The 27430-nt window shown below is 38.9% G+C and overlaps 1 protein-coding gene across 1 annotated transcript; it reads right to left on the bottom strand.

The window, feature by feature from the left end:
* Positions 1–359: 359 nt before the first annotated feature.
* TDO2 (tryptophan 2,3-dioxygenase) lies at positions 360–16651 on the bottom strand. Its single transcript, XM_061140876.1, has 12 exons — positions 16617–16651; positions 16286–16391; positions 14389–14479; positions 12152–12222; positions 10976–11103; positions 9454–9640; positions 8086–8193; positions 5151–5262; positions 4521–4578; positions 3154–3233; positions 2232–2322; positions 360–513 (listed from the first exon to the last, which is right to left on the bottom strand). Exons 1-12 carry the CDS (start codon positions 16649–16651, stop codon positions 360–362), a joined length of 1221 nt encoding a protein of 406 aa, XP_060996859.1.
* Positions 16652–27430: the final 10779 nt, after the last annotated feature.

Raw genomic sequence — 27430 nt, 5'->3', positions numbered from 1 at the left:
ACAGCTGAAGTTTACAAGCTTACAAAGTTTGAAATGAGATAACCATTACATTACATGGTTACATTAAGATAAGTACTAGGATATTGTTTTTAACAGGAAAACACACTATGTACACTATTATAATTTAACCGAATTTCTTATCTTAGTGTTTAGTCTGTTATCACAAACATGAGATGATAAAATTATTTCTAGGTTTGAATCAGCGCTACAGTGCTATATGTTTAATATATGCTATATATGTATATATATATGTAAGTACATATATTACATTAGGACTCTGTATAGACATGAAAATTCATAGAAAATTTTAAAATGCAGACTGAGAAAGCAATATTCTTCATGGATTTTTGCAGATGATTTTAATCTGATTCATCACTGCTGAAGTAAGAACTGTCACAGTATTCAGCCGTGTAAAGGAACTTATGAATGACTGGGTTCATCTTCGGAATCCAGTGTCGGGGAACCAGATATGTTGAGAGATTAAATAAATCTACAAATACCTTGTACCTATCACTGGAAAAACACATATATACAGATGTTTTAGAATTATTGATATGAAAGATTTTTAAAATTTTCAAATAATGATATTTTACCATAAATTTCTATATTCTATCATATTATATATGTTATGTGTAGTACATATCAAGTAGTGTTAGTATTAAGATTGCTTCATTTTTATTCCATATCCAAAGTTTATGTCCATAAAACAATATTACGTGTTTCAGTGATCAGGACCAGACTGGGCCAGAACAAAACCTAGAGTTATTACTGTCATGCTACCTTCATAAAGATAAGGATGTGTTCCTGTTTCTGACTTTTAAAGGGGTGGGATGCAAAACAGTAAATTGAAAGCAAATAAAATTCCCAGTTGTTCACTGGAAAATATTTCCCACCTGTAAAGTAGCCGCCAAGTAATAGACATGAGTGCATTGATATATTGAAACAGCATCTCAGATTATATAATAAAAGTCTGTAAGAGCTGTTTTCACTTTTAAGATTGCTTTTGTGTTTGTTAGACAACTATTTTCACTTGTATTTCACTTGCAGAAGAACACTTGTCTTTAAAATCAAATTTGGGTTCATATTTTGCTGTCATTTGCAACTCATGTGACTTTGGTCAAGTTGTCCAAAGCTTGGTGTTTTGGTTTCCAACTTCATAAAATAAAAACCACAATCCCTTCCTCTCACCAGGGCTTTGTGATGATTTAATGAGAAAGTGACACACTAGGAAGGTGGTTTGTATTCACTATTCCCACCACCACTGATGGGTGTGCTCACTTTCTATGATCATTTATTGTTTCATGCTCACAGAATTTATTTCCAGGAAAGGAGAAAATGTGTAATGATTATAAAAATTCAAACTAATAAATTTTTAGAATCATTCAATCTAACTTTTATTCCTGGGAAAATGAAGATGTATAAAAATAATGAAAACAAACTGTGCATTTTATAATTTAGTCAATCAGGTGGTAAGATTAGGGATGAAAATAGGTGAATTACAAAGAATTTCAGGGTCACTTTGCTATATAGCAAAAATTAACACAGCATTGTAAATCAACTATACTTCAAAAAACTTTTTTGAAGAAATTTAGAGATTAAATGTGAACACCTCATTTATTCTCGAGCTGATTCTCCTTTCCCAAGGGGCCATATAAGTTTTCCAGTTTTCAGATGTGTCTATATATCTATCTATCCATAACATTGGGAATACTAAATAAGAAAATGAGTGTCCTTGAAATCTCTCTAGCATGTTTTGAGTGCTCAGTAAATGTTGCCCTCTTTCCTTGTAAATAATATGAGAAGGGCACTCTGGAGACATGGAAGTGGTTTTTAATACTGTAAAAGTCATTTCAGTAAACAAGCTGTGTCATTCATCTGGCCAAGAGGACATTGGTGATATTAATGATACCTGTTTTAGTCTAGCCCAAACCTGAGGGAGAATGAGTTGAAAACACTTCTCCTTGGGTTAACTTGGTTCCCTCCCTCACGGGTGATGAAAATATTGGTACCCTGCCCCCTCTCATCCCAGGATCCAATTGATGACCTTCCGGAAATAAGGATGTTTACAATGATCTCCAGAAGCTTCTGTAGGAATTCCTTAATTTAAGGATAAATGTGTTGCCAGCAGTTCAGACAGGAGCAAGTGTAAGTGTCTTGCCTAGATAAAGCACCTCTCCGTGGAGAAACAGGCGCTGGCAGCCCCGTGGAGGTGAGGGGGAATGCCGGCTTACCTCACGGTGGAGCGCAGGTACTGGTACCCAGAGGACCCGCCGGTGCCCGCCTTGCTGCCGAGCATCCTGTGCACCATGCACACGTGGTTATCTAGGTGAACACACACATTAGCTCCGGGGCGTGAGGAGGAGGGGTCGGAACTATTATTGCCTCTGCGAAAAGGCTCCCCTTATCATTCCCTATGGGAGCTTCGTGTGTGAGCCAATGCAGGTCAAGGGGAGACTGCCCGGCGCTCCGCCTGGTCCCCGCTGCGCGGTGCATCCACTCTTCCCTAGGATTAGCTCTTGGATGCCAGGGCGGGGGTGGGGGCACACTGTGACTTTTATGAGCACTTGTTCCTATCGCCTTCATGGGGCCCTTCCTCCATTAAAACAAATCTACTGGCATTATATTTTCAAATTGCATTGACACAAAGACGACTACATTACTGTTATGAATTAAAACATGTTCTTTGACCTAAAGTTTACTTTTTCCTTCTGATGATCCCTGGTGGCTCAGACAGTAAAGCGTCTGACCCGGGTTCGATCCCTGGGTCGGGAAGATCCCCTGGAGAAGGAAATGGCAACCCACTCCAGTACTCTTGCCTGGGAAATTCCATGGACTGAGGAGCCTGGTAGACTACAGTCCGTGGGATCACAAAGAGTCGGACACAACTGAGTGACTTCACTTTTCTTCCTGATGATCAAACACAACATTTTCCTGGGCCCGCAAAGAACATGTGAGCTCTGAAAACTGCCTGCCATTTGCACTGGGTGGGTGGCCCTCAGAGAAACTGCTGAGCTGTTTTTTCACAAAGTAGCCCATCCCCCCCAACACACACACACACACACACACACACACACACACACAAGTGGAGGACAGAGGGCTAATGGTGCTTGGAGGGAGGCAGGGTTGTGGGTCAGGTTGGGGGGAAGGGCTTACATCTCCACTTGGTCATGAGTGAGTCCACATCCATGAGGAAAGTCAGGAGCTGGAAAGGGACCTGGAACCTGGGCTCTTCCCTAGGGAACAAAACCACCATCATCATCTGGACCATAAACATGTCCAGCCAAGTCCAGAGTGTCAGAAAGAACACATACTCTGCAATCTGCTGGCCCCAAACCAACATCCCCTTTGCCTCTGGGGAGCTGTGACAGTTTTGATCACTCTCCCAGGCTTAGGGGATAACACGATTCATCTTGCAGTGTGTGTTTAAAGACTCTAGAAGATTCCTTGAAGTACATGAAATAACCAGAGTCACACCCCACCCCCATTCTCATAAAAGGCAGACACAGACACCATCTCAGGTTTTCTAGCCAGTAATAGCCTGGCATGCTGCGAATCATGGGGGTCGCAAAGAGTCGGACACGACTGAGCGACTGGACTGAACTGAATAGTCAGAAACTTCTTCCAGGCAAGGATATTAAACTGTGAAAACAAAGGCTGCCTGTTAAAGTTTCCTCTAATACATATATACATAATAAATATATATAAATAAAATAAAATATATATATGTATATTTTTATATATTTCTTAAATTTATACATATATATATAATTTTATTTACATATATATATTTCTGTTTTCATCTCCTTCATCAGCTCCCTCTGTGTATTTTCTGCAGAGGATACATAAGCCTGAATGGCATATATTTACTAAGAATTGAGGAAAACAGTCAAAACTGTTTTTTATGCTGCTGCCATTCTGAAAAGTAGGTGAGAGAGGATTGAAAAACTAAATGAATTCAAGTAAGACATGCAGTAAACATAGATTTTTGTTTGTTTGTTTGTTTGGCTTTATACCAGCATGGCATCTATTGCTCTGACACATTCAATTTATGAAACACAAAGATGGGCCTCAGACATGGTGGGCGGTGATGACAATTAGACTTGAAATTGCAGAGCAAACAGAACAGCAATTTATATGGTGCTTCTACTTCATTCTTTTTCATTTTATAAACAGGAATAACAATGTCATTAAATGACAGAACCTATTTCATGGCTAAGATTCTGAGATAGATTCAACTTCTGGTCCTTAGGACACAATGTCACAGAATTTAATGAAAAGGATATTTGATTAACTTGTGTGTCTGTGTGTTTTTAACCCATGACAGGGATAACATTGGACTCTTACTATTTAAAATAAAGAAAAACCTCATGAAACTTCACAATTATTTTCTAAGCTTTCCCCCAAATCTAAATGACTTTTTAAAAACTATGATTGCAATGTATAAGCTTTATACTGGATACATTATCTATATCTACTCCTCAATTTTTGCTTCAAATTCTCTTCTTTTGACTTGTTTTTACCTGTAAAAATATATCATCAAGGCCCCCTGAAGTGCTTTGTACGATAGCCGTCTTTCTCCTGCAAGACATGGAACAACTTTTAATTTAATAGATAATTTAAGGCCCTCCTCTTAATTTGGCATCATCACCTTAAGTAATTGTTCATGTTTTTAGAAAATAATGTGAATGTTAATTAAATATTTAATCCCTTAGCTCGAATTTGGAAAACTATCATTTAAAACATTATTTTAGTATTAGATTTTAAAAGACAAAATAATACACACATGTATACACACACACACTTTAAATTCTCAAAACTTTTAAATAGAGCTAGAAATCATGCAATAAACAGCCACAGACAAAAGGACTTGACCTTTTTTCCTCTAAATACTTAGTTCCTGTATCATTTATGAATATCTCACTGAAAATAATGCAACTAAATTATAGAATTAGAAAGTTTATTAAATATACTTTGTCACTTTCAAAATAAGAAAAAATTGATGAAGATAACTTGTAAGATAAATTTTAAAATTCCTTACTTCTATGAATGGAAATATCAATGTCCATTTTATCCCCCCAAAGTGGGGTTTGGTATTTTGGTCTCAAAGTCTTATGTTCCAGGGGAAGGATCCTCTGAATAGAAATGCCTACCTTTACTAAGGAGATGCTCATGACGTTTCTCATCAAATAAGGACAGTAATACCTCTTTCTGCTTCTGATATTCAGCCATTTGTTCCTCCTTTTCCTCTGACTCTTCCTTAGCCTTTGGGAGGAAAGCTGCATTAATATTCCCAAGAGAAAATAAATTCTTATTTTAGAAAATATTGCTTGTGAGAAATAGACTAGCCCAGGTGCAGAAAAGGTGTCCCTAGGATATATATGCACTGTATCATCTTAGAGTATAGCTTGGAAATTGTGAGCCAGGCCCTCCCTCATGCCCACTGGTTCTACCCTTTTGTTTAAGTTTAAATGATTTGTTAAACTCAAATACTCTTTTCATAAATGTCATGATAAATGAACTCAGGCAAAACTGGAGTGACTATGAGTGATCAATAATGTCTAATTTTAGACAATAATTATTTAATACAGGGAGTAAATTAATTCCACTTAGGAAAAGTTAAGAATTCCTAGTCAGAGAAACTACTAATTCTACTGAAAATCTATCTTCAGTGCAGTATTCTATAAATACAATTCCTTAGATATTTTTCACCGTTGTATTTTTATTCATTCGATATTTATTGATTTGTTTAAGGAAATTTGCATTTTCCTACCTTCAACACATGCTCTACTTAGGACTCAATTACTTAGAGCAAAAATCAGTTACTCCAGCTGACTTCCATTTATCAGATCAAGCATATCATGTGGTCAGAATGTGTGTGTCTTGTATGGCCAATGGACTATTCATTTATTCAGTAAATGTCAGCTAGTGATAGAGAAAAAATAGTGAGGAAAAACTGAGACTCCTGATCTCTATCTGGTGAAACAGTGAAAACTTATTAAATTACAACCATACAACTAGGTTCATCCGTACCATTTTTCCACATATATGCATTAATATACTTTATTTTTCCTCTTTCTGACTTACTTCACTCTGTATGACAGACTCTAGGTGCATCCACTTCTCTACAAATGACCTAATTTCGTTCCTTTTTTATGGCTGAGTAATACTCTATTTTATAAATGTACCACATCTTCATCCACTCTTCTGTTGATAGACATTTAGGTTGTTGCCAGATCTTAGCTATTATAAACAGTGCAGGGTAGGAATAGAGATGAATATGTAAAGAACAGATGTGTGGGCATGGAGGTTTGGAAACAGAGGGCCAGACAGCGAGATAAATTGGGAGATTGGGATTATATATACACTATGCATGTTTGTGTTCAGTCACTCAATCATGTCTGACTCTTTTGTGATCCCATGGACTGTAGCCTCTGTCCATGGGATTTTCCAGGCAAGAACGCTGGAGTGGGTTGCCATTTTCTCCTCCAGGGAATCTTCCTGACCCAGGGATCAAACCTACTTCTCTTGCATCTCCTGCAGTGGCAGGAGGATTCTTTACCACTGTGCCACCTGGGAAACCCTATATACACACTACTATAAAACAGATAGCTAGTGGGAAGCTGCTGTGTAACGCAGGGAGCTCAGACTGGCGCTCTGTGATAACTTAGATGGGTGGGGTGGGGGATTTGGAGTCTCAAGACAGAGGGGATGTATGTATACATATGGCTGATTCACCTCATTTTACAGCAGAAACCAATACAACATTGTAAAACAACTATACCTCAATTTTTTGAAAAAAAAATTTTAAATAATTGTAACCATGGGCAGTGAAGTAAAGGAGCAATGTCATATCATCCCAACTTATAGTAGCAGAGAGGTCAGGAAAGACCCTCCTGCTGAAGTTTTCCTTGAACCAAGACTTGAAGACTGGGAAAGAGTTATCTGAGAAAGAAGAATGGAATCTGAAATTCAAAGAGCCATATAAGCTAGAGGTAAACAATTAAGAATTACCGGTGTCTAAGCAGATGCCGCAGCAGCAAGTGTAAACAAGTTCACCCAGTGGAAGAGGAAAAAGAGGATACAAGGGACCTGAGCCCATGCATTGTGAATCTCCATCAGTTACTGGTTTCACAAAGAAACATGAACCCATGAAAGAGCTGGAGAAGTAAGGGTCAGAAAACTAGGTGAGGACAAAATGTTGATACCAAAACTATGGGGGGAAAATGTTCAAGAAAGTGTAGGTAGTCATTAGTATTAAAGCCAGTAGGAAGTGAAATAACATGAAGATAAAACGGCCATTGGATTTACGTACGGGGGTCATTTGTGAATGACAGGAAGGAAGACTGAACCAGGGTGAGAATTAGATGGAGAAAAAGAAATAATTACACTCACTGCTCTTCAAAATACCCTGCAAATCTGAATGCAATGTAATGTTCACAATATCCCTATGAGGTAAATACTCATATTTTACATTTTGCCAATGAAGGGAGGGAAGCAAAGAGAACTGGGTAGCAGAAGGGTATGTTACACGGTCACCAAGAAGGGAAGGGGAATTTGACCCACGACTGTGATAACACTGCATGGTGCACATAACCTCTCAAGATGCAGAACTGAAACAACTCTTCCAAAAATTTGGTCATGAAGAAAGGATGAGGGCCCTTAACATGAGAGAAATTGAGGAATCAATGGTATTGTTTTAACTGAGAGAAGCTTGCCATTGTCTGAGGAAGAACTCAGCCAATAGGAAGAACTCAGCACACATGAGTGAAGGGGAAGTTAACGTGACTTAATGTATTGGTTGACTGGTCCTTTGGGAGCCCACTTCTGTCTAGAAGCAATCATAACATGAAACTTTCAATTAAAATGAAAAATGTCTATTAGTCTCATCTCCTCAAAATCTTACCTACAATAAACTCCTTCATTTATTTTTTATTATGCATCAATAAAATTACTTGTGCAATATATTCCAAGCAGATGCACATGTAAAAGAAAAAGAATATAAGGAAAATGAAAGACTAAGAGAAAATAAAATTCCCAAAACTTCTCCTGTAGTAAACTTATGTTTACTTATGGTTTCAGAAATACCTGAATCTTCATGAATTCTTCTTCCAAACCTTTGACAATGTTCTTTTCAAGCTCTCCCCAGAAGTTAAATCCATGCGGCTCTAAACCTGGGGTTCTTTCCAGCCATGCCTGAAGTAAATATTTTTCAAGTGAATACATTGTAAAATTTAAAATATGTAAAATGCTTTGTAACAAACATTTGTGAACTTGAAATATAAAATTTTCCTGGTTTTGAGGAAAATGTCAATACATCCTTAATCTTTTTGTGTGTAAATATTTCTCTTGCCTTTCAATTTCTGCAGTCAAATGCTCTACCGCTGAGCTACATCCCCTCTCCCCTTCAATTTTTTCATTTATAAAACAGCAGTGTTTTTTTCTCCTAATCTAGAAGACAATCATATTAAAAATTTACTTTTTATTAACAAATTATTACAGAAATCCCAATTTTGTTCTGTAAATCTATGAACATATGTATATGTTGTTTTAATGAGGTATACTAGTTTATTCTCAAAATAGTTTATGTCTTAGGAGCTGAAGGAATCATAACATATATAATTTTATTTGATCTAAATGCAAGGACACTGTGTACTTAGCAACTTTGAAATCAGCTAGCTACTCAATTATTTCAAGATTCCACAGGATTTTTAATCTAGAAATAAAAACGAGTCCATGCATCTCTGTGAACTCTCATGTAGCCTATTCTTGGTTTTGAATTTAACTTTGTGATTCTTTGTCTATAGCCATTAAGTGGCATTAATAGTATATTAACCTAAATCTGTATTTAAAATGCCCAGGGGATTAGTGAGCAGAGCATAATTTGATAAAAGTTTGATTTGCCAAGTAAAACCTTTGTCCAGGAAATCAAGACTGTACATCCTTATTTAATAATTTTCTTGTGCAGAAACTAATAATTCCTCAGGACCATGTACAGACCCACAGAGAATTAGATATGACTGGGGGAAATTCTGAAGGACAGAACCTTAGTGATGAACCTTAGTGATGTAGTTTAATTAAGAAACATACTCAACTTGTGGAACTTTTCAATTACGGAATATTTTAAAGTAAAGCTCATTAAATAAATAACCGTACCCAATTTAAAAACCAGCTAACCCAATGCTAGTTGCTTAGCAGGAATGTTTAAAAGGATTGTTTTAATAAAATATAGAGGTTATTAAATAATCATTGACTATAGAAATATCTCTGAAGTTCTCAAGAGAGTTCTTAATATTTTAATTAGTGGAATTTACCAGTTGAAGTATTTTTATAAATTCATTCTTCTCTTATTTACAACAAATGCAACCCCATTTCGACAGGAGTTTTGAAGTCCGGACCTCGCAGAAGCTCAGTGAACAACACGTGCTGAGCGAAACGTCCCGTCTGCGCACGCACCTCCACCAGCTGCAGAAGCGTCCTTTCCTGCTCCGACTTCAGCAGAAGCTCGTTGTCCTTCCCTCCGAAGTTGTCGCGGTAGTGTCTTCTGTTGTAAGGGACCCTCAAGCTCTGCAGAACCCCTATCTTATTTTCTAACAGGCGGAACTGCAGACTCTGGAAGCCGGACGCCGGGGATAAGTACTCTCTTTAAGAACAGGTCCCGGGAGAGAAGAGCAGGGGAAGGCGCACATTGTAAATCGCTGTAACACTGCCTTCTTGGGGAGAAGGGAAGGTGGTGGTCATGTGATTCTGCAGGTGTCACCAGGCAAAGACACGCAACAGCTCGGGGCTGAACCTGTGACTTGGACTTGATCCAAATCAGGACAAGGAGCACCCAGCCATCATCCTCTCTGTAGGCTGATGTTTGTATAGTTTGTGAAAGGTCCTATGTGTACCAATGTGTGTTTATATCTGTGTATGTATGTTCACATGTGCACTTATATATACACATGCATACATGTACATGCATGTGTGTATACTAAGTTTTTTCTCAAGATAAAGACAGATGAACATTGAGCAATACTTATTCAGTAGTGCTAAAAAGTCCTTTATAAATTTTCTTCAGTTTCTCCTTAAAGTTCAATTCTTAAAGTTCAGCTCTGTGAGGCTCTACAAGTGAAGTGAATGGGGTGTTGCCTAGCACAAAACAGGGCATCACAAAATGTGGTTACTCCCACCAGGCACAGCCCTCACATTGCTATAAATGGTCTCCCTATAACTGGTACTAAGACTTCAATTTGTTAAGTATATACTAAAAAGGAATTCCACTTCTTTTCATTTGATTTCCAACCATGTAGAGGACATTGCTTCTGCACCCCATGCTCTTAAAATTTCTTCTCAAATCTTAATTATGAAAAAAGTTTTCTTATAAAATTTATAGTTTGACTGCTAAACATTCCATAACAACCTAAGTGGGACAAGAATCTGAAAAAGAATAGATACATGTACATGTATAACTGAGTCACTTTGCTGAACACCTGATGCTAACACAACATTATTAATTAACTGTAGTCTAATATAAAATATATATAAAATTATAAAATAAAATTTTAAAACATATAAAAAATATTAAAAACATATAAAAATAATATTTATTGTTCAGTCCATAACTTATACTGTCAGTTTTGGGACTTCTTTATATATCGTTCCTGTTTCTCTTGTACTTTTGGTTTCTAATCATTTAAATTTAGTTATGTGTATTGTATCAGCCTTTTAAGCCATGCTAAGCTGTCTAAAATCCTTTTGGGATAAAACCAGGGTATGCATGATGAATTGAATTTAATAGGTTCTGTTATGACTATATGCAAAAGGAAGAGACGAAATATTTTCAATAGCTACTCAAATGCTTCGAGACGACGGCTCCCACGTGCTCACAGTGACAGAGGGACTCCTTAACGCCACACAAAACAGCAGGCTCGTTCTCCCCAGCCCATCAGAAGGGAAGGGTAACCCCTGCATGCTGGCAAAGCCACGTGCACACCTGAAGTCATTGAAGTCCAAGGCTGTCATGGTCTCCAGGACAGAAAACTGCTGGACCAAGAGTTTGAGGATCACCACCACTCGATGCATTCGGGTGACCACCTTCAGCATGTTCCTCTCATCCCTGACCTGGGTGTTAGGAAACAAGACACTTGAGTAATCAATCCTCAATTCTGGGAGACACTAAATAGAGTATAAGTAACAATGCACTCCTGTGGATGTTATCTCTACTTTAAAGAAAAACATTTGCATTAAAATGTGCCTTAGGTAGATGCTAAACTAATGGCAACTCTGAATTGTTTGCAAGGAATGTCTGCAACATTAAAATCATCTTTTTCTTTAAAACTAGAAAAATTCTATGGAAGTTCAATTTAAGTAAATTCTGGAACACAACTCCCACTGATTTCAAAGCAAATGTCTCTCTTAGTTTTGCTCTGAGGAATAAAGTTTAGGAGAACCTGGAGACTTGTGGGTAAGGATTAAGCAGACCCTTGGGTTCCTCTGTTCTGTCCCAAGGGCAGGAGTTGCCATGGAGATGGATGGGGATGATGTTCACTGTCTGAGGATGAATGTTCTCTCCTTCCCAGCCGCCTTGGCTCAAGGGCTCTGAGCTGGGGAACACAAGGCTGTGTCCTGGGTCCTCCAAGGATGGAGGAAGGTATGTGTGCAAGAAGTGGGCTGGAAGGGAGGCTGAGGGAACATCACCAGGATTCTGACTCTTCCTCCGCCCACCCTGTTCCTCCTCATCCTCTTCTGGCTCATCCTCCTCTCTTGTCTGTTCTCTTTCCCTATCTCCACCTCTCCTCCTGTCTCACCTCCCTCATCATTGCTCCTATCTTCCCATAGCAAACATTCATTAGAAATACAATTCTGATAGCTATTTATTAAAAAATCTACATTAGCTGTCCTGGCAATCCGCCATCATTCGTAACAACTTTTTGCAGGGGAAAAAAATTGATTTCTAAACAAAGGACTTGAAAATAAAATTTGAAAGGAATCTTAAAGCAAGGGCATGGTGATAATTACACTGGAAGAACATGACTAAACTCTCTACACTACAAACATTTTTCCCCTTAAATACTAATTCCACCATTTGGTGTTAAGCTTTTCCCATTAATAATATTTTCTACACTCTCAAAGAAAAGTATGAAAGCAATATAGTGACATAGCAACTCACATGGCCATTCTGAAAGATCTCACGAACAGAGTCTAATTCCCACAGGATCTGCTTAAACCAGAGTTCATAAGCTGCAAGGAGAAGATCATCATCAGTCAGGAGCCTTTTGACCATAATTATATGAAAGACAAGGCTAACACATTGAAAGAGAAATAAAAATGTAATTTAAAAGTCAGTAAATGCCAACATAGTCCTATTTTATGCTACAAACAAGTATTAGTGATCAAGTTAAAATAGCCTCCTTTTAATGAATGTTTTAATATGTCAGGTATGTTATCTATATGCTTTATGTTATTTTCGAACTGATTTCTTTCAACAAAATATTGTAAATGTCTTTTTGGGATATAGCAAATAATCTTATCTTCCCATGTGGAAGCTGGAGGTGTGTGGAGAAGCAGAAGTAATACTGAATATCTATAAAGTGAGATATTAATATTCATTAACCTTATGAATGGGCTTCCCTGGTGGCTCAGACAGAAAAGCATCTGCCTGCAATACAGAAGTTTGATGCCTGCAACATGGGTTTGATCCCTGGGTTGGGAAGTTTCTGTAGAGAAGGAACTGGCTATCCATTCCAGTATTCTTGCCTGGATAAACCCATGGACAGAGGAGCCTGGTGGGCTACAGTCCATAAGGTCGCAGAAGTTGGACACCACTGAGCAACTAAGCGTGCATGCACGCACCCCAATGAGTATGACAACATTTTTGTTTCTAGAGATTTAGACTTTACAGGGAGAACAAGCTATGAATAGGCTGAAACTCTGTCATATTCATCAGTTTCCCTCAGCTCCTGGCATAATGTGTGAGATAAGATAAACACTGGGTGATTATTTTATAAATAGATAAATTAAACAGCAAACATAGTCATTAAGGGAACATGGAAATGAATCATTTTAATGATTGCTCATGCATTCTGTTTGGGCAAAGGCTGTGCTTCTGTACTAATGAAGAGAATAAAATTATACCTTTAAATTAGAGCTAAGGAGACTTTAGAAATCGAATTTCCATCTTTAGACAAAAAGAGCAAATCAAATATTTTTTGATCAGTTTATTTATCAATTTTTCAAGTTTGACTTTGGGTAGCAGGTCCTGTGACCTGCTGACCTTGTGTTCTGATGGAAGGAAAGTTTCTCCATCAAATGATGCAAGCTACCATTTACTATGAGCTCATTGCATGGTGTACCTTGAACCAAGTGTGTAACACACTTTATCTCATGTCATCCTCACAGGAGCTCTGTGAATGAGAAGATGTAATCATTCTTCCCATTGTACAGATGGGGAAATGGAGAGAATTACTGGTCCAGAAATCAGACTGAGGTTGCATCATCTTTAATGGTAGAGATGGGATTCAAAATAGATTTCTGATTCTAGATGTATGCTGACCTGCTGTCATTCTGCCCTCATTGATTTTGTCTTGGTATAAGCCACCAACAGAATGTCAACATAAAAAACAGAAGAAGTAACACAGTAAGTCAATTATTTTCCTTTTTTTTTTTCCTCAAAGGAGTTGATTATATTAGCCAGTCAGTGAAGAAAACAATCATTTGAGGAAAATATAGAAAGAATTGATAAGACAAAGAAACGTCTAGAAATTTAGCACTGATCAGCATGAGACACGGGGCCATGATCAACCAGAGGACAGTACTATAACATGAAGGATTTAGAGTAAATCTTAATGTTTTGGGGTAACAGAGTTCTGTAAGACACATATTTGTGAAATCTTGCATACAATTCAAAGAGTTCTGAGAATTCCTAAACTTCCAAAGTCAGGGACTCCTATGTTAAAAAAACCACTTCCCAGAGGTTAGAAGTCTGGAGAGAATGAATACATGTTTTAGATAAAATTTATATTCCTGTTTCATACCAGATTTCTGTAGGACATGTAAAGTTACAGTAAATGTGAGTGATCTATTTCTTGAAAACAGCTCTGAGTTGACAAGTAGTGACATCTTAACTTTCAGATTCTTTGTGAATTCCAAGAGATAAAAAGTCTCTTCGGATTAAGGACAAAGTCCTACCTGATCCAATAAATAATGAGGTAACAGAAAGAAGACTGTAATAAATCCCAGAAGGAGGACCTATGATAATTTATCTGACAGCAGAGCATTTGCAAGCATCCTAACAAATGTGATCCTTTACTTTTCCACCGTTCTACAGTTAAAAGTGTCGTAACTTTCCTCATTACTAATGGGAAACTACTATGAATAGTTAACTATTCAACCCTGTGTGCAACTTACCTTGATGAGTTATGATAAAAAGATGTTCATCATGGATTTTATTTCCTTTTATTTCACTTTGAAGCTCCTGTGCATTCAAAACTTTTTCCAACTTCAAACAAAAAAAAAAAAAAAATAGAAAAACTGATTTTGTAGAAACTTTTATTTACATGATGAATAAGTTACAGTTAGGATCTAATGTACACCATAGTGATTGTAGTTAATAACAATGCATCATATACTAGATCTTAAGTGTTATTACCACAAAAAAAAAAAAGGTGATTATGTGACATGATGCAGGCATTAGTTAATGCTCTGGTAGCAATCACTATGCCGTATGTAAGTGTAATCAAGTCAACATGTAGGCAACTTAAACTTATGTGAAGTTATATGTCAATTATATCTCAATAAAACTGGAAAAAAGATTACAAAAAGACTGATATTGAAATTGCAAAACTTGATTTTTACCAACTTTAATAAATAGAATATGATACTATAAAGAGAAGTCTACCAAATAGTCAGGAACCAATCTACTTTCTTTTAAACAATTAATGTCTCTTCACAAGGAGTGAGTTGAATTTATGAGTTTTATTCTTTTCAGAAGAAATTATATCTGTGTATGTGTGTGTGCTGTCATGTCTGACTCTTTGCAACCAAATGGACTGTAGCCCACCAGGCTCCTCTGACCATGCGATTATCCAGGCAAGAACACTGGAGTGGTTTGCCATGCCCTCCTCCAAAGGATCTTCCCAACCCAGGGTTTGAACCTGAGTCTCTAGAGTCTCCTGCATTGGCAGGTGGATTCTTTACCACTGTGCCACTGGGGAAGCCCAGAAATCTATCCAAATATATACTATTACCCTCACTGAGAAATCACATCCCTTCCATCTCTTGAAGCCCGTGCCATAAAGGCTCTATAACTTGCTTAGCCTACTGTGTGTCTGCTGTTCTTTTATTCTCCTAAAGAGTCAGTTCTAAGAAGGTCTTAACATTGCCTATCAGCTCATCCTTAGAAACCCATCAACAAAGTCATCAAGGACTCTAATCATTTCACATCTTAAAAATAATCTCCAGCAAGTTCCCTGGTGGTCCAGTGGTTGGGACTCCATGCTTTCACTGCAAGAGGTGAGGGTTCAATCCCTGGTCAGGGAACTAAGTTCCCACATGCCAAGTGGCCAAAAAAAAAAAAAAAAAAGATAAAATAATGTTCAAATACCTCTTTGTAACACCCTTCTTTCTTCCAAACTTGTGTCTTCAACATTTCCACTTCACAATAAAGAATTTAAAAGAGAAGCTGTCTGGCTACATTTGCAATTCTAGGCTGGGATTTAGTAACCAGGTCTCACGTGAACAGGTCATGCAATGCCAGCCAGTTATTTATGCTTTCTCTGCCGTTATTGTACTTTTGTCAGGAAGGTAAAACTTCACATACAAGTCTTTAGAATTTTCTAACAAAAATGTATGCTCGAAAAAGCATACATTTGTATAAAAAGAGATATCTTTAGATCCATAAAACTATTTGGTGACTGAGAATCTTTATGACCCCATGGACTATAACGTCCATGGAATTCTCCAAGCAAGAATACTGAAGTGGGTAGTCATTCCCTTCTCCAGGGTCTCTTCCCAACAGAGGGATCAAACCCAGGTCTCCCACATTGCAGGCAGATTCTTCACCAGCTGAGCCACCAGGGAAGCCCAAGAATACTGGAGTGGGGAGCCGATCCCTTCTTTAGGGGATCTTCCTGACCCAGGAATCAAACCGGGGTCTACTGCATTGCAGGTGGATTCTTTACCAGCTGAGCTACCAGGGAAGCCCAAATGCAAAAACACAAAACAATCTCCAAATATGAAAATGTCACGTAGCTGAGTTTAGGGCCTAAAAATGACAGATAATCCTTGTAAGGACCCTGCCACTTACTTGCAGGTAGTTTCCATAGATAAGTCCTCCTTTCCGGGCTCTATTCACACCGGCCTGTGATTTGTCTTCTTCATTGTCTTGTGCAGAGAGTGGTTTAAAAGCATATCTGCAGGTGAAAAAAGTGAAGGGGGCAAAAATAGAGCTTGAGAAATCACAGTACTGAGTAATAGGAGCGACAAGAATTCTCTTATTCCTAACTTTTCAAAGTAGCTGATTAAACAGTGGGAGAAGGCTGACAGTTTTCACACTTGCTCTTGAAATTCTGAAATTACTGTTCCTATTTGACACTCTTAAGAGCTTTACCATACTCAGGATAGAGGTAAATACTCACCCAAAGTTGTTTCCTACAAAGGGGCACCCACTCATGGTGAAGATGTCAGGGAAGCCCAGGGCTCTGACTATAGCTGGATGATGAGGCTGACCTTCCCAGATGGTCCACAGCTGCTTTTTATGTACCCTGCCCTCCCTGCCCCAGCCAATCAGCCCCTTTGCATCTCCTGGTGGGACTTCTGTTTCAGTTGGTACAGAAGCTGAACTTTGGCAAACTGTAGAGTGGATTTATGTCTGGGGCAGTTTGTTTGCTATTGACCTGAGTATTCTGCCAACAGTATTTGACTTGCTAAGTTCTGCTGTCACATCCAAAGTAACAAGCAGTAAATAAATCGATGAGAGGCAAAGTTTAAAAACCCGAAGATTTAACTAATCTATTCCAAGAACACATTTGCATAGTGTTAGAATGTATTAAAGAATGAGCTTGTTAAAAAAACAAATATTTAAAAAAAAAAACAAATATTTATTCTCTTGGTCTTAGATTTAGATATTCTTACAACTCCAAAGCCAAAGAAAGACCTTGAATGTCTCTGGTGAAATAAATTCATTAATCAATAGAGGCAGGATTCACGCTTAAACCCCAATTTCAGCCCCTTTTCAAAGTTTTTCTGGTCTGAATCTCATCTAATAATTAGCAGCAGTCAGGCTGCTGTACTGTATTAGAACTTAAATGCATATTATTAATTTACTGACACTTGGGCATACTGACTATGCCTGGGTACTGGGAGTCAACCCACTTTGTCTGCAGATAATTTTAAAACAGTAATAACATAACTGGAGTTCCAAAGCATGCCCACGAGAAAGTATTCTTTCTAGAAAATATTATTGATTGGCCTAAGTTCTAACTGTTGCTTTGAGGTCCATGGAGCCAGAGCAGGAACTCCATCCTCCCTATCCATTGCTACAGTGCACAAAGAACCACACAGAGATGGCTTTTCCTATTTATCTCAATGGTCAGTTGATGTCTAATTCACCAGAGTCGCTAGAGGTCAGAAGCCTCATTTCCATTCTTGGCCCTACCACTGACTAATTTGTGATATGGGGAAATTAACATGTATATGTATCAACTTCACCAAAAGAAATGAAGATGTTTAAAATTAACTGTAGTTTCAAAGATCTTGAAAGTGAAAGTCACTTAGTCGTGTCCAGCTCTTTGTGATTGCATGGGAATTCTCCAGGCCAGAATACTGAAGTGGGTAGTCGTTCCCTTCGCCAGGGGATCTTCCCAGCCCAGGGATCGAACTGGGGTCTCCTTCATTGCAGGCGGATTCTTTACCAGCTGAGCTACCAGGGAAACAAAATTCTGATTTTATGATTATAATAAATCATAACATTAATGCAGTTTTACAGAAGGATAAACAGAATGAAAATGTTATAAGAACTTGGAAATCATGTAAGCCACATCCTTGGCCCCCATATTCCCTTGGGGGTTTTACACATATACAGGTGTATGTGCTCAGTCACCTCAGTTGTGTCTGTCTCTTTGCAACCCCATGGTCTGTAGCCTGCCAGCCTCCTCTGTCCATGAGATTTCCCAAGCAAGAATACTGGAGTGGGTAACCTTTTCCTACTCCAGGGGATCTTCCCAACCAAGGGATTGAACCTAGGTCTCCTGCATTGCAGGCAGACTCTTTACCAGCAGAGCCACAAGGGAAGCCCATTGAACCACCTGGGAAGCCCTTTTTACAGACAGATCTGGCAATTGCTTATTCCCAGGACAGGGGTTTGTCAGCAGGAGAGACAGAAATAGTTCCTGGTATCCTGGCCTGGAGTGGTTGGAAGCAGAGAATATTTAATAGCTCCTCTTTCTACACGTGGTTAACTAGCTATGAGTTTACAAAGAGTACAGCTAAATAATCTATTCTATTCTCTTTAAGGTTGAGAATTGTTCTGCACATACTGGTCTCTATACTAGTGAAAGAAATAAGGAAACTTCTTTCACTATGAATTAGAAAAATTATTTTAGAAGCAAAAAGTTTTCTTCTTTTTTAAAATAACATTCCACTTGGATCTTGTGTGTGTGAGTCACTCAGTCACATCCAACTCTTTGTGATGCCATGGACTGTCGCCCACCAGATTCCTCTGTTCATAGGATTCTCTAGGCAACAATACTAGAGTGGATAGCCATTTTTTTCTCCAACGGATCTTCCCAAGCCAGGGATCAGACCTGGGTCTCCTGCATTGCAGGCAGATTCTTTACCATCTGAGCCACCAGGGAAGCCCTCAGACCTTCTAAGTAGGGTCAATTCAGTTACTTATGCAACATGAGAATTAATTAATCAAAAATGTGGATTCAGTGCATCAGAGAACACATAAGTTAACCTAAGGACAGTAATTACAATAATGATCCCTCACACACAAATATTCCTATTTATTTTTGCAATAGAAAGTATAATGCAATTTTAGGACTGGTTGTATTCTGGCCAGTGTCTTGTTAAAACTTACATGTTGCCACTTGGAAATCAATCTGTCAGGCTGATCCCTACCTCATAGTGAAAATTTTTTCTTCATGATCAGATTTAAAACTTCTATAATCAATACAGTGCTTATTGCTCCAAATATATTTTATGTACTGGACAGTTTATACAGACATTGTAGAAAGATAATTTTAACTCCAAGAAATCTCATGGTGAGAACCTCAGACATCAAAGAAGGTGAAAAGAGAAGACAGACTTATGGGAACAGACAATGTTTTGTGGTAGTCTTCCAAACTCATCATGTGTTCTCACACACGTAACTCTCTGCACACATGAATTTCAGAAGGGAAACGCTGGACAAAAAGCTGGCTGATGACCATGCTTAGAAGACAAGAATCATGCCCATTTTTTGACCCAAAGGAAACTACAAATCACCCATCTGTTTATAGGTAAAAACACTGAAAACTTGGGTAGCAAAATAACCTTGTCCCCAGGTATGTCCTAAAACGATTCTCCTGGTAGCTCAGCTGGTAAAGAATGCACCTATAATGTGGGAGACCTGGTTTTGATCCCTGGGTTAGGAAGATCCCCCGGAGGAGGGCATGGCAACCCACTCAAATATTCTTGCCTGGAGAATCCCCATGGATGGAGGAGCCCGGCGGACTGCAGTCCATGGAGTCTCGAAGAGACATGACTGAGCATCTAAGCACAACACAGCATAGCACATGTCCTAAAAATATTAAAAGTATTTTTAAAATGAACTATTAAAAACCAATGTCTCTGGTTCTTTCTTTGGTCTAAGATTAGGTGAAGAAAGGGAACCTATGAATGATGGAGCAAAGAAAAGAATTGGCAATAACTGGTATTGGGCTAAATCTAGAAAGTGAAGGAAATTTGCTTTATTCCTTCAACCATCGCACTATCGGTTTTGAAAGACCATCTGTAATCTTCTGTGGAATGTCCCATTTCCTTCTCTCACTTAGAACTGGGACAACCCCCGCAACCCTACTCCACAAACCACCTGTTCCCATTTTTCTTGCTCAACAGTTAAAGATGGTGCAGATAAGGAAATAGGGAGTCAAGAATGGAAGTTCTCATGGATAAATGACCCAGCATTCTATTTTTCAGAAGATAATTCTAAAAAGTACCCTGCACCCATTTCAAAACATCCGCCAGGAAACCTCAACTTATCTACCTCCGTAAGGAATCTTGGTTTTGGCTTTTCCCCCTTCCCTGCCTGTCTCACCTCCCCCACTCCTCACTACCTCCTCCTGGGACCAGTTTCCATATAAGCTCCCCCTGCTCAAGCCCTTGCCTCAGGCTCTGCTTTGGAGAAAACCAAAGCAACATGAAGATCTCTTATCCATCATGAGATTTAGAACATTTAGGAACTGAGTAGTTACCTTTTTGTTTGTCAAAATCATTTTCCTTTCCAAGCAAAGTTCTATAAACATAGCAGCCATTCCACAATCCATTTTCACTGATTTATTTGGTGTGACAAATCGCCACTTGTTATATGAAGTAGTCTTTCATTGGTTGTTCTTGTATTGTTATTGTTGATATTTTGCTTTAGTCCCATAGATGGGAGTCTCAAGAGAATTAAAATGCATTTTAGCTGATATTTAAATTTAGTCATACAAGTAGGAACTATGCAAAGTCTATTTGATAAAACTTGGAAAAGTCATCAATAAGTAAATTTTGCTCAGTTGTAATTATTATGACATACCCAAGAAAAAAACAGAAAAGACACTATTAGAACACCAATTTAAAGAGAAGGGGTACTCATGTTGCTAATCATAGATCAATTAAGGAACTATTTCTTCCCTCGGTGTGGATTTAAAATGACTGTGACCGCCTAGAAGAGAGCATAGGCAAAACATCCTCTGACATAAATCATAGCAATGTTTTCTTGGATTGGTCTCCCAAAGCATATAAATAAAAATGAAAATAAACAAATAAGAACTAATCAAACTTAGAAGCTGTTGTGAAGCAAGGAAAATGATTGAAAAATGAAAAGACAATCTATGGAATGACAGAAAATATTTGGACTTAACCTCCAAAATATACAAATAACTCATATAACTCAACAACAAAAGACTAAAACTTCAGTCAAAAAATGGGCAGAAGACCTTAATAGACATTTCTCCAAAGAAGACATACAGATGGCCAGTAGGCACAGAAAAAGATGCTCAACACCACTAACTTTTTAGTCAGTTCAGCCGCTCAGTCGTGTCTGACTCTTTGTGACCCCATGAATTGTAGCACGCCAGTCCTCCCTATCCATCATCAACTCCTGGAATTTACTCAAACTCATGTCCATCAAGTCGGTGATGCCATCCAGCCATCTCACCCTCTGTAGTCCCCTTCTCCTCCTGCCCCCAATCCCTCCCAGCATCAGGATCTTTTCCAATGAGTCAACTCTTCCCATGAGGTGGCCAAAGTATTGGAGTTTCAGCTTCAGCATCAGTCCTTTCAATGAACACCCAGGACTGATCTCCTTTAGGATGGACTGGTTGGATCTCCTTGCAGTCCAAGGGACTCTCAAGAGTCTTCTCCAACACCATAGTTCAAAAGCATTAATTTTTCGGTGCTCAGCTTTCTTGACAGTCCAACTCTCACATCCTTACATGACCACTGGAAAAACCATAGCCTTGACTAGATGGACCTTTGTTGGCAAAGTAATGTCTCTGCCTTTTAATATGCTGCCTAGGTTGGTCATAACTTTCCTTCCAAGGAGTAAGTGTCTTTTAATTTCATGGCTGCAGTCACCATCTGCAGTGATTTTGGAGCCCAGAAAAATAAAGTCAGCCACTGTTTCCACTGTTTCCCCATCTATTTGCCATGAAGTGATGGGACCAGATGCCATGATCTTAGTTTTCTGAATCTTGAGCTTTAAGCCAACTTTTTCACTCTCCTCTTTCACTTTCATCGAGGCTCTTTAGTTCCTCTTCACTTTCTGCCATAAGGGTGGTGTCATCTGCATATCTGAGGTTATTGATATTTCTCCCAGCAATCTTGATTCCAGCTTGTGCTTCCTCCAGCCCAGCGTTTCTCATGATGTACTCTGCATATAAATTAAATAAGCAGGGTGACAATATACAGTCTTGACGTACTTCTTTTCCTATTTGGGACCAGTCTGTTGTTCCACGTCCAGTTCTAACTGTTGCTTCCTGACCTGCATATAGGTTTCTCAAGAGGCAGGTTAGGTGGTCTGGTATTCCCATCTCTTGAAGAATTTTCCACAGTTTATCCACTACCTTTTAGAGAAATACAAATCACAACTACAGTGAGGTACCACCTCCCACCAGTCAGAATGGCCGTCACTATAAAGTCTACAAATAGCAAATGCTGGAGAGGGTGTGGAGAGAGGGGAACACTCCTGCAGTATTGGTGGGGTTGCAAATTGGTACAATCACTGTAGAAAACAGTAGGGAGATTCCTTAGAAAACTAAAAATAGAATTTCCATATGATCCAGCAAACTCACTCCTTGGAATTTACCCAGACAAAACTATAATTCAAAAAAAATGCATGCACCCTTGCATTCAGAGCGGCACTGCTCACAGCAGCCAAAACATGGAAACAACATAAAAGTCCATCAATAGAGGGATGGATAAAGAAGATATATACACATATATATAAATACATATGAATACTACTCAGCCACAAAAAAGAATGAAATAATGAAAGTAGCGCAGCAACATGAATTCAACTAGAGATTATCATACTAAGTGAACCAAGTCAGACAGAGAAAGACAAATACCATATAATTTCATATGTGTGTAATCTAACATATGGCACAAATGAACCTATCTACAAAACAGAAACAGACTCACAGTCATGGAGATCAGACTTGTGGTTACCAAGAGGAGCAAGACGGAGAAGGAGGGACTGGGAGTGTGGGGTTGATAGATGCAAACTGTTACATTTAGAATGGACAGACAAGGTCCTAATGTATAGTACAGGGAACCGTATTCAGTGTCCTTTGATAAACCATATAGGAAAAGAATATTAAAAAAGAATGTGTATATATGTGTGTGTGTGTGTGTGTGTGTATAACTGAGTCACAAGATTGTAAATCAACTATATGTCAATTGAAATATATATTTATATTTTTTATAATCCCATATATGAACATGTTAATCACTCTGTTGTGTCTGACTCTTTGTAATCCCATGGACTGTAACTCACCAGGCTACTCTGTCCATGGAATTCTCCAGTCAAGAATACTGGAGTGGGTTGCCATTTCCTCCTCCAAGGGATCTTTCCAACCCAGCGATCAAACCTGGGTCTCCTGCCCCACAAGCAGATTCTTTACAGTCTGAGTCATCAGGGAAGCCCTATCCCATATATATGCCATATATATATATATGTAATATCATTTAAAAATATATATGTCATATCATTAAAAATATATATGTCATATCATATATATATATATATATGTCATATCATTAAAAAATATAGTTCCAGTCCTCATAAAAATCAGCCAACTTCAGTTTTCCTAGAATAAATCATTCAGAAGCTAAACCTACTGCACCCAGCTCTCAACTGAGTGAAATACCTCAAATTACCAGATGGACATAAGGATTCTCAACGTTCAACTGCCCATGATATATGTATGTTCAACCCAATTATTTGCACAAAAAGTAGTTGCTTATGATGGTAAGGAAAATATAAAATTAAGTTGGTAATATTTAAAGAAAAAAAGGATGCAATTAATGCTTCTACCTTCCCTTTCTATCACCCTTTGTTCAGGAGAGTCAAAAACCAATTTAAAAACAGCTATTTAGCAGAGAAGGAGCCTATTGATAGTATTTACAAAGGAGAGGCTAAACATGGTTAATCTTAGAAGAACATCAATGAACTTTGTTTTCAAATTAGAAATCTCAGGTACCATGATTTGTATATTTAGAGCAAATATTTACACGTAGGCAGGTAAGTACATCAGCGACTTGCTAAGCACCTGCTCAGTAAAAGTTGTTCAGGGGCAGTTAACCATCTTCTGTGCGTTTTTAATTCTCCCGAGTTCAAAGTTTGAATCAGTCACTCCCAAATAATTGGCCAAAATGTGTGAAATGATTTCCAGGAATGGGGAGCAAATTCAGTAAAGAGAAAGAGAAAATAATTGTGTAGTTTTTGTAATGTCCACTACGTGCCAAACACCGTGCTAGAGTTGCACAAAGGTTCATAGGTTTTTGGTCCTCTGAGGACTGACGCTGCACTTGCTGGTGGTTGACAGAGCTAAAGTATAACCCAGACTCTCACTCTAAGTCCTTGCTCTCTCTCCTACAGAGCCTGCCTTGTGTTTCCCAGCTGGTAGACTGCAGTAACATCTTAGGAGATAACAGGTCCTGGCACAGAGCTCTTGAAACCCTTGTAATGTCTTAAGTGATTAGAGTTTTGGGACGGGACTTCCCTGGTGGCCCAGTGGTTAAGACTTCACTTTCTAGTACAGGGGGCACAGGTTCGATCCCAGGTCAGGGAGCTAAGATCCCACATGCCTTGTAGCCAAAAAACAAAACATAAAAGAGAAGCAATATTGTAACGAATTCAATAAAGGCTTTAAAAATGGTCCATGTCAAAGGGTGCTGAGAACATCTTTTGTTCTAATATTTGGCCTTTGACCCCAGCCCCGACACAACTCCTGAAAGCCCTGTCATTTGCTGGATGACAGGAGTGTCTTTTGTTCTAATAAGGCAACTCTGGGTGGGTCCTGGCTGAGGAACGGTCACTGGAAAGAATAAGCCATGATTAGACGCTTGGGGTTTTCAGCCCCACCCCCACAATTCTCTAGTGAAGGGAGCATGGCTGAGAATGGGCTTAAAGACGGATCTTGCTGGTGTGATGGAGCCTCCACATGCACCCCATAGTATGGCATCCAGCAAGGCTGCAGGTCAGTGACTGAGGGGAGGTGCGGGGAGGTGCTGAGAAAGTGGGGGACACTCAGAGGGCACAAGGGCTCTGCACCCCTCCCCACACACCGTGCCCGACACGCCTCTTCATCTGGCTGTTCATCTGTGTTTTTAAACAAACTGGTAAATATAAGTAAGTGTGTCTCTGAGTTCTGTGAACTGCTCTAGCGAGTAATTGAACTGAGGAGGGGGGCATAGGAGTCTCCAATCTGTAGCCAAATCAGACAGAATTTGTGGGTGACCAGAGGAACTACGATTGCAGTTGATGTCTGAGGGGTGGGGAGCAGGCCGGTGGGGCTGAGTCTCAACCCGGGGAATCTGATGTGATCTCCAGGTAGACAGAGTTAGAATCCGGTTAAGTCACAGGACAGACACCTGTTGGCGTCCAGCTTTCCTTTTCCTTCCTTGTGGGTGCTTTCTGTCCTTGCCCATCTCATGGTTTTGGGGGGAGCTCTTGGTGGTCTCTGCACCTGCTGCTCTGGGGCGGAGACCCTGCCTGTGAGGGCCACCCTCCGCAGCAGCCCCGTCTGGGGAAACAGCCCGGCCCCTGGCTGGTCATCTCCCTTCTGCTTAGTCTTCAGGTTAATTTGCTGCCCACCCTCTTTCTGCCCTGGCCCCACATCCAAGGTGGGGTTTGAAGTCTGCATTGGTGTAACACCAGTTATCAGTAATTCCAGAGGGAAAAAAGAGAACTGCTTGGTGTGGGGGGAAAACCTGTACACAGCTGGTGAAGGGGAGTAAACTGCTCTGTGAAAAGTAAAGGACTCACAACAGGTGAAACCCTGAGTTTCTTTTTCTTTTTACATACCTTTGCAGATTCTCCACTTTATCAAGGATCAGGTCCCATGTTTCTCATTTCTGTAAATCTAGGAATATCTTCAGTTATCTTATACTGTAAAGAAATCAGTTTTCATGATCATGATTTGCTGACTTGACTTTGATTTTAACCTTGATTGTATTAATACTACATGATAAAATTGCAGTATCCAGAGTCTGACCTGTAAGGTAAGTTTATTAGTTTCTCCAGGAAGTAAGTCATGCTATTCTCTTTCACTAGTTCCAAATTTGCTTCAAGGCTTGAGTCTGTTTAAACAGCCAAATTAAAAGTAATGCATCCATGAGACAAGTGCTCGGGGCTGGTGCACTGAGAAGACCCAGAGGGATGGGGTGAGGAGGGAGGCGGGAGGGGGGATTGGGATGGGGAACACAGGTAAATCCATGGCTGATTCATGTCAATGCATGGCAAAAACCACTATAATATTGTAAAGTAATTAGCCTCCAACTAATAAAAATAAATGAAAAAATAAATAAATAAATAAAAGTAATGCATCCAAACTGAATAGGATGATATATCACTAGGACACCCAAAGATTTACAGCTCTGGTGTAAAAACTCATGTGCAGTATTTTCTACACAGAATTTTTATCTCATAAAATCCTAGGTATTTAAAATACAGCCTGGGTTTCAGAAGTTAAAATCACTTAGTTTATCATCTGTCCGACAGTGGAAAATCCTTTAAAATAGTGTACCAAAATAGAAATAATCTTAAATGTTAACTAAAACTACCTTATTATAAGTTTATTTAAAATTATACTAAAAATTCATTCAATCAGAATAGTGAGCATGGTGACTATGTTATAAACAGTGTTCTAAGCTCAAGGGTTAAAGTGATGGGCAGAACAGAAAATATCTATGTAATAATGTTAATACCCTTAGTAAGAAAAAATGACAATAAAAATTAAGACAAATTGGTAAAGATGAAAATTTTAGATCACAATGGATAAAATAAAACAAGTTCATGAGACAGGGCTTGGGACACTTGATTGATAAGGCAAGGCCATCGGAGAGGTGTCATCCATGAGCCCAAATGGTACCAAGGAGTCAGCCAGGCCCAGATCTGGGTGAACAAAATAAATGTAAGGATGCTTGAGTCTTGTATATTTTAACTCCAAAGCAAATCTATAAAAACTTACACATAAGACTGCTCATCTCCAAAAAAGTTAAATTCACACAGGTAATTTAATATCTGTTGATAGCATGTGCTTGGCTCCAGGATGACTGCCTACAGTTGTTTCAAGGCAGGTCTTCCTGAGTGTTGCTTGTCAACAGTGATGAGGCTGCGTCATGCCACCATCCTTCCAACACTTCTGTCTGTTCACACAATTGGGAAAGATCTGTTCCAGCGGAGCACAGGGATGACATTTTTTTTTTTTTTTTTTTTAGCTTTTACTCTTTTATTGGAGTCACACTTCTTACATAACTGTGTCTGTTGGCTTTTCACACCAACATGGGACAGTGTTCCAGGTGATTAGATGTCCACAGTGTTCAGAAGTACTGTCTCCTATTCCATCATGGCCCTCTGCAGCTACAGATGGCATTGTAGCTAGCACCTCAACAGTGCCCTAATCACCAGGTAAGGAGGCTGGAACACTCTCTATGTGCCTGGTATGAACAAGTAGATACCCATTCAGTTCACCTGCATTCT

Source organism: Dama dama, chromosome 5 (assembly GCF_033118175.1).
Source record: "Dama dama isolate Ldn47 chromosome 5, ASM3311817v1, whole genome shotgun sequence".
Classification (NCBI taxonomy): Eukaryota; Metazoa; Chordata; class Mammalia; order Artiodactyla; family Cervidae; genus Dama; species Dama dama.
The sequence above is the reverse complement of the archived record's forward strand: the minus strand, read 5'-3'. Positions and strand labels throughout refer to the sequence as shown.